Below are 16,083 nucleotides of genomic sequence, written 5' to 3' on the forward strand. Positions count from 1 at the left end.
GATGTCAGGATTAAGATAACTCACTCCAGAGATGAGGTACAGAAAGCATGGGGTAAGACAAAGCAGCTGTCAGTCTTAAGAGGAGATCCTCTCTTAATTTCCCTGAGGGACAGGAGGGACCGTGTGAATGCCACTGGCAAACACAGGAAGCATTTGGAAAGTCGCTTTCCTGAGTACACGTGGTGCGCCCACACAAGGCCCCCAGCGCCCCGCAGATGCGTGCACGGCCTCCGTTCCCGGAGCTCCCCACGAGCCACACGAGCTCCAAAAACATGCCGGCTGGCCCTAGTTCCTTTGTTCGGCTGCCCGTCTTTTAATCTGCCATTAAAGGATGGTGGCCACTATAAGAGAGCAGCTTTTCAATGCTGCTGGAAAAAGGAAAGGTTGCAATCCTAAAGGAAGATGTGAGAGAGTACTCATCACTTTCTCCTTAACTGCATTTGATAAACTTTGGCCTTTGGGGATAATGAATTACATCTCAAATCTACTTGGTTTTTGTTGTTCTAGTATCACGATCAAGGGAACATAAAGAAAGAAGAGACGTGGGAATGGAAACTGGGGTCTGCATGTTGGTTTGGCACGTGGCAGGCAGGGGTGGGCAGCTGGGGAGAGGGGGCATCTCATTTCCTGGGGCCCCACATGTTTCTGAGTGATCGGCGGGCTCATTCTGCTCCCCGCCCCCCCAGGCTTGGTTTTGAAAGGAATAAAGGAAGCCTCAGCAAGCTGCCGGGAACCATTCCTTGCTTGTGGCAAAGATTATAGGCCTCATCAGAAAAATCAAGAACTCGACTTGGAGATTTGGGAAGCCAGAGTGAAAGGGGCCTTCGGGTAATGACAGTAAGCACTTTCTTGGGTAGGGTTCTCTGATTTGGTCTCCTATTACGCTTATGAAACAGTATTATAATTCATGTGCCTATGTCATGATGTTGGAGGCTCAGGGAATTAAATGATTGCCCGAGGGCACACAGCAAATTCATGGCAGATACAGGCTTCAAACCCAAGTCCTTCTAGGCCCACGTCCAGTTCTTGAAATTGCATCTACTGCCGGCTCCCCCCACAGGCCTGTCCAGAGACTGCATGCATGGCCAAGAGTTTGGCTGATGGAAAGAGCAAGAAAGGAACAAGCCCAATGTGGCTGAAAGACTCTCCTTCCCTGTTACCCTCTGTGCTTCCAACAGAGTTGGTGTAGGCGGAAGACAGGAGGTTAGGAGCAGGGATGTCGGAGTAAGAGAGGTACAAATTCAAATTCAGGCTTCAAGGTCAAGCAAACTTAGGCAAATTATCCCATTTTGTTAAGCATTAATTCTCTTGTTTATAAAAAGACAATCATAAAGCCAACATCATAAGATTGTTTTGAAAACAAAATATGTGTGTGAATGCGTGCGTGCGTGTGTGTGTGTGTGTGTGTGTGTGTGTGTGTGAGATTGGTTAACATCCTGTTTGAAACTCAGTAAAGGTTAGTTTTAAAGAAATACAACACAATGTTTCTTGCCTGAAAAGTGGGGATTTCAGCAGTCCCCAAAGCAGGCTTTGTGGGGGTGGCAGAAGGCTGGGCTTGTGGAATTTGATATATCCTTTGTTTCAGACTGTAGCACCTCACACTCCCTGCTGTTTCCAGAAACCCAGAGATCCTGGTGCCCAAGAAGCACAAATTTCATCTGAAAGTCTGCCCCTCTGTCCAAAATCCAGGCCCAGACAGACAGAAGGGTCAAGGAAGAGCACAGAACCCGGAATGGAGATAAAAACAGAGGAAGGAAGATCAATGCTGGACCCCACATGATTCACTGTGCCAACCAGGGGCACAGAAGCTGGCGAAGCTGCCAGATCGATGGATTCCAAAGCAAACGAAGAACCTGGTGCTTTCGGCCTCCAAGCTGTGAAGTTAAATACGGCGACTGGGCAGGGTGCTTGATAAATGATGGGGGAATGAAACAGAACACATATCTCCATCTCTCGGGAAGCAATAGTGAGAGAGCAGACCTGTTCTGAGAAAGGCCTTTGGTCCTTGTTACCTTTCGACAGCAAAATCTCAGCTATGTGCATTTGCATCTAAAAATATCCATTTGCGTGCATGAGTACTTTCAAGCGGTGTTGTGTTTTGGGATAGAGGTGTGGACAAGCACTGCCCATTTTTCCTCTTAGTCCACGGGGCACAGAGATGCTGGGGAATGTGTTGTTTGTAAGGTAGGTGCAAATAGAATTTCATTCTCATGGTTTGAGAATCACAGCCTACTAAAATGAATCAAACCTACCCATGCACTTACTTATATGCTCTGTGGAATTTTTCTTGTACAATTAACATACACCCCGTTACTTCCTGATTAATAGGAAACTCCAAAGCATCAATTTCATCTATTACAATAACAGGCCCTGGTAAAACCCCTGCCTCTGAGCGCACAGGTCAAGCTGGGGTATCACATAGGGGAGCCTGGGAGAGAAAGCTGCCCCACCCCACCTGCCTATCCAACTCTGCCATCTGCAAAAAAGACAGAATATCAAGACAAGGAAAAAATTACATCACAGTCCTTATTCAATCAATGAATTCTAAAATCTGATGAATTTTCCAACCAAGTCACTAACCTAATCAGCCTCGATCCAAAGGTAGCAACAGAAACCTGCCCTTTATTATATTCAAGGAGCTACAGAAAGCCCTCTGGCTAAGAGCCACACCTTCTTCTTGCCCGCCTGGGCAAAATTCTAGGACTGCTTCTTGGGTGCGGGATTTCTTCGTTCTCAAAGCAGGCTGGGGTGTGTGCCGTGTTCTCGTTTGGCCTGGGACCCAGCTACATGGCTGCTTCGTTTCTCCCATTATGCAGGGCAGAAAACCAGAAGCATTCCCGGGCCTGTCTGACGCCATGAAAATGTAAGATGAGTCACTGTGTATTCAGTGAACGTATAATAAAAGATCGCAAGCGCGGGTACGACATCGTGCAAAAAGATGAAAGAAAGGTTTTGTGATTTTCCAAGCACAATGGGACTTCTCCCATTTCAGAGGAGGAAGTTGAGTTTTTGAGCTTTTATCCTCTTTGTTGAAACTGACGAAAAGGGAATTTAAAGAACATCTGTGTATCCAAATTTTAGAAACAGAATTAAACACCTTTAATAACGAATCCTGGTAATTTTGCTTCTAAAATTCCCACTGTCTACAGATTTGTTTCTTTTGCGTGGATGAGATCTTCTCCTCCGAGGGCTTTGGTACAGACTGGAGTTGTTTCTCTCTTCTCCCCCTTCCTACCAGCCCACCCTCCAATCAATTGTTTAAGTCCCTTAATTGGACAGAACAGAGGATGACACATTTTAAATATTTTTATTGAATTGAGTTTTATGTTCCCCGTCTAGATTTATAGACTGCTAAATAGAATGTTTTACATTTCTTTCTCTCTCTCAAAGAAAGTAACAAGTACATGGGGGCAGAGCCATCAGTCAATTATCTCAGTGGCTCTCTTGCAAGTTACAGGAAAAATAAAAGCGCTTCTGTTTTACTCTTCGGGGAGAGCCGTGGAATTTCAGAACAGGAGAAAACCCAAGTGAGTCTTCTTGAACTTCAAAATGCCTTCCTTGAGTGGTCAAGAAGAAGTAAGGAGATTATAATGACAAATTAGCCCCTAGATTTAGAAAACCACTCTGTTTCATGCTGAGGAGAAAGTAAGTGGTGTTTTAGCCTCACTGACCCGGCAGGCATAGAAAAACACGTCCACAGCAATTAGACAGGCCTTAAATTAAGTAAATGATTCATAATGTACCAGAAGACCTCAATTTCCCTACCAGTTTCACACATCTCCTTTCCATCCGGAAGTTTCCATACCACTTGCAGTCTGATCATGACAGAAACAATCACCTTCCACATTCCTAATGCTGGGAGATTTCACCCGTGCCTCTCCAGCTGTGAACACGTTTTCTTTCCCCTACTTCCTCTACCACCAATGCACAGTGAAGCAGCTGATTCATCGTATCAGACATAAAATTCCAACTCATTTCAGAGTCGAAACTTCAGCAGAGAAAGACCCCTTGGCGACCGACCGCTTTTCAAGAGCAAAGGTGTCACCCCTCTCAAAAGCCACAACCATGCCGGGGACCTCCAGTCCTCGGGAAAAGCATTCGCCACCGACTCTGGGGGGGACGAGCCTCCCCCTCGCCTGTCCGTGCAAAGGATGATGAATTCAGTGGTCACCTACCTTTGGGACCCCTCGACCGCCACCTCTTCCCACCTTCCCCGTTTCTTTTTCCGCTCATTTTTTTTTTCCACTTTAAAAACATCCAACTTTGCCTTGGGGATGAGCAGAATGAAATGTCACTTACCTATAAAAAGAGAGACAGAAGAGAAAGCCATGCATCACATTACATACAAGTTCTTTGAAATCAAGGCCAGCTTCTGACTTTGAAACTGTAACAATGAGTGAATATTATTTTTTTTCATCCTACCTTTCTATATTTAATGAAACGCGAGATTTTGCAAGAAGCCCATCCCCAGGGCCCAGCCTCCCTTCATGGTTTTCCTTTTGTTTTGTTGCGACTCTCTGCCCCTCTTGTGTGCCCTCACCTCGCACTGCCTCTCCCCTCTTGACTGGAGAAAGGTCAGGAAGGAAAGGAGGAGACACAGACCATAGAGATCAAGGGAGCAGTTCAGGCATGGGTACTGAAGTTGCAAGGCATAGGGAGCCTCTTTTCTCTCAAGTGGGGCCTCAGTGACCTGGGGTCAGCTCTGGGGCCAATGCCTACACAGGAGGAAGGTCACAGTCCCACAGGGTGACTTTCCATCTGCAGCTCTGGGACCTTTTCAAATGGCCCTCGTTCTGAGGCTGTCTCCTCTCTCTCCCTAGCCCAGTTCCCCACCACTCCTCCCGGCTGGGATGAGCTCACATACCATTTCTCTCCCCTGCCTTGTCACGTGAAGTGTGACACCTTAGTACTCACAGTTCAGATCTGCTTCTACAGGAATTGCTTGTTATCGCAATATTGTAAGGCCAGTGTGACCAGCCTGGGTCATTTTCTCTGTCTCTTGCCTCAAAGAAGGATGCAACTTGGTTCATGCTTGTTCGAGGAGACCCTCTGTCTGAGAACTGCAGGATTCTGGGTCCACACCTCGCCTGGCTCCTGGTTTTGAAGGCTCGCACCCTTCACACTGCAGGGTCCCCACAGTCCAGTGGATCCCCCGCCTCTCTCTGTCGCAGGGGAAGCTGGGCTCCAGCCTTCTACATCAGGAACAGACCCTTGCTGTGCTATGTACCAAATCCCCTAACGTGCTAAACAGTTTAAAATCGATTTCAGTGGCTTGCCAGTATCTTTTTATTATGCCTGAATAACTCAGCTCTTTTAGCCTCTTCTTAGGGATTTCAGTTTTCTGTTTTGTTTTGCTTTTTCCCCTCCTCCAAGCTTCTCTGAGAACCACTATGGAGGACACCCCAGATCTGAAGATTGAATAAAAAATAACCACATGCCCCCCATTTGGCCAGGTTTAATGCTGAATCCCCCAAAGAGATGCTCACTCAGGATGCTCTTTCAAAGAAGAAATCCTGGTCAAATATTTTCAGGAACTGCTTCCTCCTCCTTCCCCTCCTGGAGATTCATGACCACATTCGAATATTAAAGACCAGGAGAATATCCACAGGTGGGGGCCATGGTTAAGCTGCTCCTAAAATGATTTGACTTGGAAACTTCTCTTCCTACATGCAAATTAAAACACCCTATTTCGGAAGGATGGTGATCTGTGGTTGTTTTTTTATGTCTGTTACATTAAGGTAACTGACTTGGTTTTATCACTGCTGGGACAAGGGCATCCTGAGGGCGATGCCCCCTCCTCCCTGGACCCATAGGAAGCCAGGCGCAGGATTCAGCATTCCAGCCTCTAGTTGGGCTCAGCCCCTCATCCAATGTGAGAAGTCCTCCAGCTGGCTCCCCCAGCCTCTTCTTTGAGATGGAGGGATTTCTAAACACTGGGCATACCCACTGAGATGTTGCAAGGCTGTAGTGATACTTTTTTTTTTTTTTGGTAATATTTTATTTATTTATTTGAGAGAGAGACAGTGAGAGAGAGCATGAGCGAGAAGAAGGTCAGAGGGAGAAGCAGACTCCTGTGGAGCTGGGAGCCCGATGTGAGACTTGATCCCGTGACTCCAGGATCATGACCTGAGCTGAAGGCAGTAGCCCAACCAATTGAGCCACCCAGGCGCCCTGTAGCGATACTTAAAATGCACCTTGTAAACTGCAAATAGCAAATAGTTTTCAGGGCTCGGTGTTGGATACCGCTGTCCTTGGGCTGCACTCATGGAAAGAGACAGAATGCTGGACTTCAGCTGCACAGGACAGCTGGGAAAGAATGTGGGGCTTTTGTTTTCCCCAGTGAATGAGGAGGCAGGAGCTAGTGTGCCTTGATTACTTCCCCTCCTCTGAGCCCCGAGGGAGGGAATTGATCTCATAGGCCTTTTTCCATCTTTAATATCTATGCCTATGTGTTTCCCTCTGTTGCACAGGAATGATTTCTCTGCTTTCTCAGTGTTTACACCTTTCAAAGCTTGTAATCCTGTTCTGTCTCTGCTCTGCCGCTTTGCAGCTGGGCAAGTTTCTCAGTAGACCAAGAACCTCTGTGTGGGGGCCGGAAAGAGAGAGGTGTTGAATCAGATCTGAGGGGAGTGATGCCTGTCTGTCTCCATTACCACTCTTAAGGAAGAACAAACAGGCATTAAAACAATGGCGTGTTGATGTAGGTACATGAACGGCAGCCAGCAGAGGACTCTGGCTTGGGGCAGTTGGTGTGGGAGGCAGTGTGTGTGGGAAAAATCTCTGTACTTTCTGCTCAATTTTGCCAGTACCTAAAACTGCTCTAAAAATCAGTTTATTCATTAAAAAAGGTCACACTCCTTAAGTTTCCATTTGTTCAAGAAAATATTCTTGATCACAATCTATGTGCAAGGCCCAGAATGATTTCCAGTGGAACAGGGGAATTCTGGGAGATGACTGCATTTACTTTGAATCATCTCCAAAGTAGTCCTCACAGCAACTTTTTTGGGGGACTATGTAGAAAGAATGGGAAAACAGCACTCAAGTCTCTGCCCTGGGAGAGCTTGAAAACTTTGAGGGAAGAGAGGAATATAAAAAGTTTGGAAAATCTCAGAAGGGCATGAATGCCATCCCACGTGCGTCTCCCTATCCTACCCCCTCATCTTTGGGAATCATATCTAACTTTTGTTTTTTTAAAGAGAGTGAGAGCAGGGGTGAAGAGGAGGGGCAGAGGAGAGAGATAATCTTAAGCAGGTTCCACACTCAGTGCAGAGCCCACCGTGGGGCTTGATCTCACGACCCTGAGACCGTGACCTGAGCCGAGTTAAGAGTCGGACGCTTAAGCGACTGAGCCACCATGCGCCCTCATATCTAGCATTTAAACTCAGCTTCAGTGTTGTGCCCTCTGAGGCCATCTCACGCTTCCCTCTGTGCCCACAGCTTGCTGCTTACAGTGGCTTTTAGCACTTCTTCTATTTTGCCATTTATTAGAGATCTGTTGTTTCTATTCTACCACGTTTTGACGTTGCAAACTTGACAACACCTAACCCAGAATTTACTGCAAATGAGACATAGCAAACTTTAGATTTTTCAGACCTTTTTAAATTTGGAATTGCAGATAAGGAATTGTGGATCTCTGTACACCAGATACTGTCAAAATGCTGAGGCTACAGAGATGAAAGATACGATCCCTGCCTTCTTACAGTTTAGAGGCAAAACAGATGATGAATCCTAAATCCTAATAGGGCAGCATCACTGACACAACTGGCCAGGCATGGGGTGCTCTAAGAGGACAGGGCACCTGTGTCTTTCATTTGGGAGATGAGAAGAATAGGAAAGAAAAAAATATGCCCTGGAATTCAATAGAGACTATCAGGGAAAACATCAGAGAAGAGGCTGGCCCTTTGAGTGGCCCTTGCTGCAAGGATGCATTAAAAATCTGCTGACCACCATCTGTCCCCCATCCTTCCAAGGCAAAGACAAGATGGTCTTCGGTCTCCACATGCATGCAATGCAGAGCTTTCCTGCCATGGAATCCTGAAGCTGTCCTGAAATCTGAGGCAGGGCTCTGATGCTCACCTTTCTGAAGAGCTGAGAACCCAGACACTGCAGAAGGGGCTGACTGGACATTCAGTCCCCACTCAAGGCACGACAAGCCTGATCCATTCCAGTGACTTTTTTGGCTGCTCTTTATAGGGCTGTTGTAAAATCACAAATAGCAACAGCCTACCTGTGCAACATGGTTTCAACTGAAGAGGCTCTCCTTCTCCATATCTCCACTCCTGACTGTGACAGTGAGTACGAAGGACAAGCCAGAAAACCCCTTCCGTCCCCCAGCCGGGGATATTCTTAAGCTTTTGAGAGATAAGAAGGGTTGCCCGACATGGAGCGCAAAGGACTAGGCAAATTCAAAATGTACACATTCCAAATGTAGTTCAAGTATATTCCTTGGAAGTGGGTCATCTTCCTGGAGAAGAGCGTATGTGTGTAAGGGGGGGTGGAGTGTGGAGGTGTGTGTGTATATAAACTCAATGCCCAAAATGGGGCTTGAACTCCCAGCCCTGAGGTCAAGAGTCACATGCTCTACCAATTGATCCAGCTAGGGACTCCCAAAGGAAAGGTTTAAACTGACAGTTGCTTATTTCCTCCAAACTTGGGCTCTACACTGGTTCTGGTCTTGAGGCCAGGACTACCTTTTCTCAAACTCTCCCTCTGATGGCTTCTGGGCCTTCAAGGAAAGAGACAGGATGCAAAGGCAAGTGCTCTGGTCCAGGGCTCAGCAGCATCCTTCCTGCTATCCCCTTAAACACAGTCCTCCTCTGTGTAAACGAGGAATCTGGAAATCTGCCCACCAGAGCCCTGATGCCACATCTGTGTTCTGTGACCTTCAGCAGCATTCTGCAGCAGGACACGTATGGTGTGTGTCATCTCCCAGCTCTACCCATGCCACTGGGGTGATGACACCTACAGACCTGGAGTTAATCTCTTGATTCAGAGGTATACGCCACGCTCCATGCTATATTGCTGGAAGGAAAAGAAATGAGGATTTCTTCTGAGTCTCTTCAGGTAGAAAAATAATGTAGGATCATCTAGAGGTACGGTATGTTTGGGTAAGTGTTCTAAAAGGCAGTGGGTTGGATTTAAAACCTCTTCTCCAGCCAGCCTTCCAAATAGGAGGGAAGTGGGTGGAACCTCTCAGACCTTTTTCCGTGTTCTCTTCTTCTTTAAGGCAGAACACTGCTGAAATGCAAAAGCCTCTTCCCTTTTCTGTCCACCTTTTCTCCAAACTCTGGGGAGAGAGGTCTACTACTAATACTCTGTTGGTCGGTAAGAAGAGGCCCAGAGAACTGTCAGCTAGAATCTGATGAATGCAGGGCGGGTAATGGACAGTCTCTGGCTGTCGATCTTGTGCCCTCTAGTTCTTTCCGAGGATATGGGTGGGAGGTGTTCCAGGAGCTAGGCAACATGTCCAATGGTGGGATGGGGTAGATGCCAAGAAGGATGATGATCTGGTCCCAGCACGTCAGAAGGAAACTGGCTTTAGGCTGCTCTGAGGTTTCCGCTGGAGACCAGCATTCCTCTGAGTAATGCTTTTCCTTTCCCCTCCTGGCTTCACACAGAGCTTGGCTGGGGAGATTTTTCTTTTCTTTCCAGTGAGTACATTTATCGATTTTCACAAACAGACACCATCATGGGCTAAACATCGAGGAAATCTTAATTTTCTTCCCAGCCAACCCCGCCCTTCGTTCTCCACCACTCCCAGGTAGGGATTGCGGGGGGAGGAGGAAGCAGAATCAGGGGAGAGGGTCTGAGACGGGCACAGCGGGGCACCCTGCCCGCTGCATTAAACCTGCAGCCCCCTCTGCGACTCTGACACAAAGGGGTAGAGAACAGCCCCCTGCGTGGAACCAGCTGCGCCAGGCACTTCCCTGTGTTTCCAGGAAGCCCCAGGAACTGGTGCTGACCTCGCCTCGCTGCACATTGCCTATTTATCTGTGAGATGGCTCCAGAAAGGAAGGTGAGAGGCGCCAGCTTAGATGCTACTAATTAGCATCTTTTCCTTAATGACTCTGCAAATGTCTGGAAACTGCCAGGAATTCTAGGAAACCAAAAGCATAGCCGTCAAAGTTCTGGCCGAGGGTAAGGATCCGAGGGCCCCTCTTCACAGTAGAACCTCCTCCACCGGTTCTCCACTTTGACTGAAACTTAGATTCACCTGAGCAGAAATCCTGGTTCCCAAACTTCATCCCATCCAGTGAAATCGGGATCCCCGGAAGTGGGATACAAGCATCAGTGTTTTTAAAAAACAGCCCAAGTGATTCCAATCTACAGCCACATTGGAGAGCCCAGGCCCCCGGAGGGCTGTGGGAGCGCAGGCTGTTGAGCTCCTCCCATTTCTGATTGGGTAGGTCTGAGGTAGAGCCTGAGAATCTGGATTTCTGTGGAGTTGTGGGTGATGCTGTTGCTGCTGGTAGGGGACCAGACTTTGAGAGACACTGCACTGGATGGTCTCTAGAGTTCTCAGAAAGAAAAATGGCCTGTAGGAGTTATTTCCTATTCTGATGGCAGTTTGGGGGTACTCCAAGGTCCCCTCACCTTCTACTAGGATGACCCAGAGCAGATATAGGGGCTCTGACCCTGCCCTTGAGCAGGGAGGTCCACTTAGCTTTTCCTTGTCTTCCCAGAGCTATGCCCAGAAAGAAAGCTTTCTGTGAAAGACACTTCCACAGCAAAATGAAAAAGAGAACAGCATTCCCTTCTCTCACCTCTGCTACTGCCAGAGGATTGACTTTATACCTCTCAAAAGGAAGCTTGTGTGGGCACCTGGGTGGCTCAGTCGTTAAATGTCTCCCTTCGGCTCAGGTCATGATCCCAGGGTCGTGGGATCGAGCCCCAAGTCAAGCTCTCTGCTTAGCGGGGAGCCTGCTTCTCCCTCTCCCACTCCCCCTGCTTGTGTTCCCTCTCTCGCTGTCTCTCTGCCAAATAAATAATAGTAAATAAATCTTAAAAAAAAAAAAAAAAGAAAGAAAAGAAAAGGAATCCTGTGATCCAAGAAGGAGTTCCCTGAGGACACGAAGGAGGTTACCTTACTGTACCATCTCCTAGTACAGCTATGTGCATAAGGAGACGTGTGTTATATGTTTGTTGTGTTAATCAGTGAACAAACAACCCATTTTAGAGGCAGAAAAGAAAAGAGGCTGCCGCCTTGTTTTCTGGGGGTGAGTGAGGCTTTATATGCTTAGTCAATGACTATTTAACAAACACCTCTGTGAGCACCACAACCGCATTTCTGAAAAGGCTGGAGCCTATAATAACCTAACAGGGTTTATTTATTTGTTTGTTTGTTTATTGATTGATTGATTGCATGGACTTTTGTAATTTACAGCCTCCTCCCAGCAACATTTATCACCCCTGCATCCCATAAGCCATTCTTCTGAAGAGCCTAGAAAGAGGCAGAGGAGTCAGATCCCAGTGAGGGGGCTTCTTGGGTGTGCTCCCCACCTGTGTTCTCCTGAAAGCTGCTCCAGAACCCTCTGTGTGTGGGCGTCTCCAGGTCTCTGCCCCAGACGTTCTGGGCCGGCCCCACCTTCCATCTTGCTCAGTATGGACCACTTTCCTTGGAGGAGGACTGGGGGCAGCTGCGGCGGGGCTGTGTTGGCCGCCCAGCGCCTGCTGTCCACCCTCTGCAGCACTGCTGGGTTCAGGGCAGGCCCATGCCCGGGGCACGGAGGTGGACACGTTTGCCCGAGCCCTCCAGTCCGCTACACTGCGGCAGGGGAGGGAAAGAGCAGAGGGGCTGCTTTTTCTCCCTCCCTCTGAGCTTGTTCATATAGTCAAACACAGAAGCCCTGCTGTGACTGTTGATCACGTCCAAAGCAGAGGCAGGTTTTGAAATTCATCAGAGATTTCTCCCACAGCTGCAGCCAGCCAGGCCTGAGCCTCGCCCTCCCCACGGCCCGCCGGCTGCTGCCGGTCCCCCAGTGGGAGCCGACAACTATGAAGTTGTCTTTCTCAAGTCCCACATCTGTTTCTGGAGGCTAAGAGAGACAGTGGGTGGAGGAATATATCTGAAACTGAAAGAACAAAGAGGGAAAGAAAAAGAACCCCCTCAGAAAAAGATCCATAAGAAAGGGAAACTTAAAGGAGAGACCGCCGGGAGCTCTCTTCTTTCCTTCCTTCTCAGTCTTTCTGGAGCCGGTTCTGTGGTCCACATGCTGTTCGTGGGTGGGGACCTGGTGACTGCAGCCGGCTTCCTCCAGCCCCTGGCTAGTAATTGTAGAGGCTCATCATGCAGGCTGGGGCTGTAATAATGCTAGAGCCTATGATCTATGGATTTTATGGGGATTTTTAGGAGATTGGTAATAAGGTTGCTCTGGTAAACAGTCTGGCAGAGCAGTAAAAGATGAAGGCGACGCACAGCTTGCATTCCAAGTGGCTTTCTGAAGGCGGAGTGACTGTCAGCAGCTGCCACATGTTCCCAGATTCACTTCCTGCTCTGGGGGTCTGGAACCCCTTGATTTGCTAAGATTCCCACCCCAATGCAGGGAAGAGCAAACAGGTGGTGTGCAGCACCTTCCTTGTTGGCTTGTTTATTGATAAGAATGTGGGTATATTCCTTCCTCTTCCCTTCAGGGCCAAAAGGAGCCTGAGCAGCTGAGGAGGGCAGGTATGTTGGGGTGAACCACACCCCAGAGTTTCTAGATACAGAATTCTGACTCCACAGAACACCTAAGGAAGTAAGGGAAGTAAAGAACGGACCTCTGCTCAGCCCAGGACCCATTCTGACTCTTTCTACAATTAAGGTAAATCAGCTGCCATCTTGTTCCAACTTGAACTGCTGCCCATTTGGCAACACCGCCTAGGAGGAATCTTCCAAAAGGATTAAACGGAGGGTGGGTCGAGTGCTTGGGAAGGTGAGCCATCAGCCGTTTGAACGTGGGTCTGGGCCATCCCAAACAGAACCACTTCTGTTTTGCAGCCACTGGAAATCTGAGTGTTATCTGGATACCAGCTTCCCCCCAAATGCATTTGGTTGCCAATGATGCCTCATCAGACTATATTATCCCAAGCCTTTGCTCACTGGGAAAACATCACAAGAATAGTATATCTATTCATGGGCTGAACAGTGTAAACGATCCTCTCATGTACATTAGCATCGCATCTGATACTCACATAAAGCCTTCTGAGGTCAGTATGCTTTTACACTCCCATTTTACAGAAGAGGAAACGTGTTTAAGAGGTCATCATTTGGCCCAGATCACAAATTGTTAACTCCTAAATCTAGAACTGCAGTGCAGACCCCAATTTCCATACCCATTCGCTAAGGGTTCTGTTAGAAGTTGTCACCTTCCTGGACAGGGGCAGCATGGCTAGAGACCACCCCTAGCCATCTGGGGCCTGCAGCAAAGTGCTCACTGAGCTCCCTGGAATAGCACAGCTGATGAGCTGACCTCAGCATTCCCTTCCTACTAGATTTCATTTTGGCTTTTATGCTTTCTTCATTTATCCCCAGGAAGCAAATGTTTTAAACTTACTAGCCCTGAGCTGAATGTAGACCCGAGAATCCTACTGATATCAGTGAATAAAATTTATCCTTGGCATTCGAAGAATGTCCCTAAAAAATTTACTATTGAATCTATCCAATTGATTTGGCTGCAGATAGTAACAAGTAGCTAATTTAATCACTGGTTAGTATTTACTCAATTTTTTTTTTCCTTGACGAAATATATTTGACTAGAGTTTATATATGGTAGTTGCTGTGTGTTAAATGAAAATCAACTGATTATCAAAGACATATTTACTGAGGATTAATGCTGCAATAACCACCTATGCAGAACCTATCAGAGTAAATCCTCAATAAATGCATATTCTGGGAGCTTAATTTAAGTTGTTTTCACAAAGCAATCTCAAAGAAAATACTTTCAAGAGAAGTTGGCATTTGAATGACCCAGGCGCTAGTTTCTTGTTCTGTTAACTAAAAAAAAAATGACAGCATTCTTGGTCTTTCTTATCTATGAGTTATAAGCCACATATATTAAAAAAAAAAACAAGAAAAAAAAGAAACAAACAAAAAGTTAGGATTCTAGATCAGTAGATTTAAATTTGCATGTAATTTATTAATGATTCATGGTAACTAAATGCCTGAAAACATTTGGAGCTGGTACTGGAGGGACCTTATGATCCCAAACAATGACTCTTTTATCATCCTATAAGGGAGGCAGAAAGATTTTTAGATGTCTCCTTGGAATTAAATAACAATTAAACAATAATTTTATTTTTTAAAACTTAGATATTTCTTTCTACTGTATTTCTAGCTCATTTCTTTTAATGGGGGCCTAGCAATGATGAGAACTACGCAGTCTCTTGTCTCCTTTCATCCCTCAGCCCTGCTTAAACCAGTGATGGTGATAATGACTTTATTGGTGATGATGACTTTATTGAGAACTTTCTAGGAACCAGGCACACACTCTCACTTTTCCTCGTAAACATGCTTTTGGTGGTTTTGTAATGTTTGCTATTTTCCAGTCTTTACTGAGAAAAGGGACATTGAGATCTTCATGCAAGATTGGAGTCTTAGAAGCTACAGAGAAGAGGGAGGAACAGAGTTGGAGGTGAGGGCATGGAGGGAAGAGGATGTGGGGCACCAGCATTGAATGAGGACAAAAATGCAGAAGCAACAAGAACCCCTGGACCAGGTTAACCAATATTCGCCTTCCATGCGTGTGGACGTGATGCCCCAATTAAAGATGTTGTTGTTCATAGCACCTCGGGGAAGGTAGAGAACCCATTTCCTAAGAGTTGCTGCCTCTAGCTTCTGCCTTTCCCTGCCTTAAGAACCTGATCTTTTAGTGAAATAGTACCCTGGACTAGCTCATGGTTCTTTCCGCTGTGAATGGCCTGAGGAACTTGGCTAGCACTGCACCTGCCAGGCCCTTGTTTCTCTCATCAGAAAGACAGAGGAGATCGGAGGGAGCAATGTCTAAGATTCCTTCCTATGTAACTATCTACAGTTCACCTTATCGGGCCAGTAGGAAAGAAGTTTGTTCAGACTCTCAAGCTGTCACCCGGTACCACTATTGACCTGTAGACAGCCTACTTGAATCATACAGGAGGGGGGTCAGTCTAGGGAATGTTAAATTTACAAAATAAACCCATTTCACTATCACTGATATCCCGGACATTTGTACTCCGAAAGTCAAAAAAGGAAAGCACAAAAGCATGGATATTCACAAACTGCCATCCACTTTTCTTTTGCCTACCTGGCCATCTCTCTTGTCTTGGAATTTAGAAGGATTTAAAACACACACACACACAGACACACACACACACACACACACACACACACACACACACACACACACACCAGTTTCTTATCTACGTGCTTGTACTGAATGAGGTGATTAACTCCTTGACCTTACGGAACACTAACGTGACCTCGGAGAATAGATAGAATCTTGTTATCTTGTAATGAGTTTTATGGCTTATTTCAGTTCATTTCAGCCATGTTTCTCCCATGATTAAGACAATTATCAGCCTATGCATTTCAGGATTATGAATTATGGAGCTCTCTCCAGGTACTGAAAGGGCCTTGGGAATGCTGAAAACACTTCTTATTCCATAATATGTATTCCCACTCTCCCTCCCCCCTACACACAGAAGCAACTACTGCATTGTTTCTGGAAACCCTATACTCACCTATGGTTATCAAATCAGTGCCTTTTCGATTTGCTTGATCTAAGGAAATTATCTGTTTACTGTGAACTGGTGCCATGCACGGTGTTCTAATTACCATCACTGTTACTCAAATTTAGACAAAGACATCTTTCCCTCTTCCACGATGATGTTATAGAGCAACTGGCGGTGCTTAACAGAACACTTGTGGTTGTCAGCACAACAGCCCGTCACTACGCACCTGCCGCGTGACATGATGAAATGAACAACCCTAGACACAACATCGGCAGACGTCACGGGCCCACTTTTGTCTCTGGCTCATGCTTCAATATTTGTCAGCTTCTTTTGGCTTCCGTCTGAATTCACGCAACTCAGAGTGATTCTTCTATTTCCTCTTTCTGGATGTGCCACAAA

The 16,083-nt window shown here is 46.6% G+C and overlaps 1 protein-coding gene across 6 annotated transcripts in view; it reads right to left on the reverse strand.

Annotated features, from left to right (window-relative positions):
* NTM (neurotrimin) overlaps nucleotides 1-16,083 on the reverse strand; it is a gene marked incomplete at both ends in the record, with an annotated part of 921,401 nt that overhangs the window by 639,999 nt on the left and 265,319 nt on the right. For 2 of the 6 annotated variants that reach the window (XM_080816925.1, XM_080816927.1), the window contains one exon: nucleotides 4,176-4,233. The exons of the other annotated variants lie outside the window; for them this stretch is intronic. In XM_080816925.1, coding sequence (XP_080673051.1) covers nucleotides 4,176-4,233 — 58 coding nt within the window. Of the gene's footprint in view, nucleotides 1-4,175; nucleotides 4,234-16,083 lie in introns of those variants that run through there. 6 annotated transcript variants of the gene reach the window in all.

The sequence above is a fragment of the Martes martes genome (assembly GCF_963455335.1).
Source record: "Martes martes genome assembly, chromosome: 10".
Classification (NCBI taxonomy): domain Eukaryota; kingdom Metazoa; phylum Chordata; class Mammalia; order Carnivora; family Mustelidae; genus Martes; species Martes martes.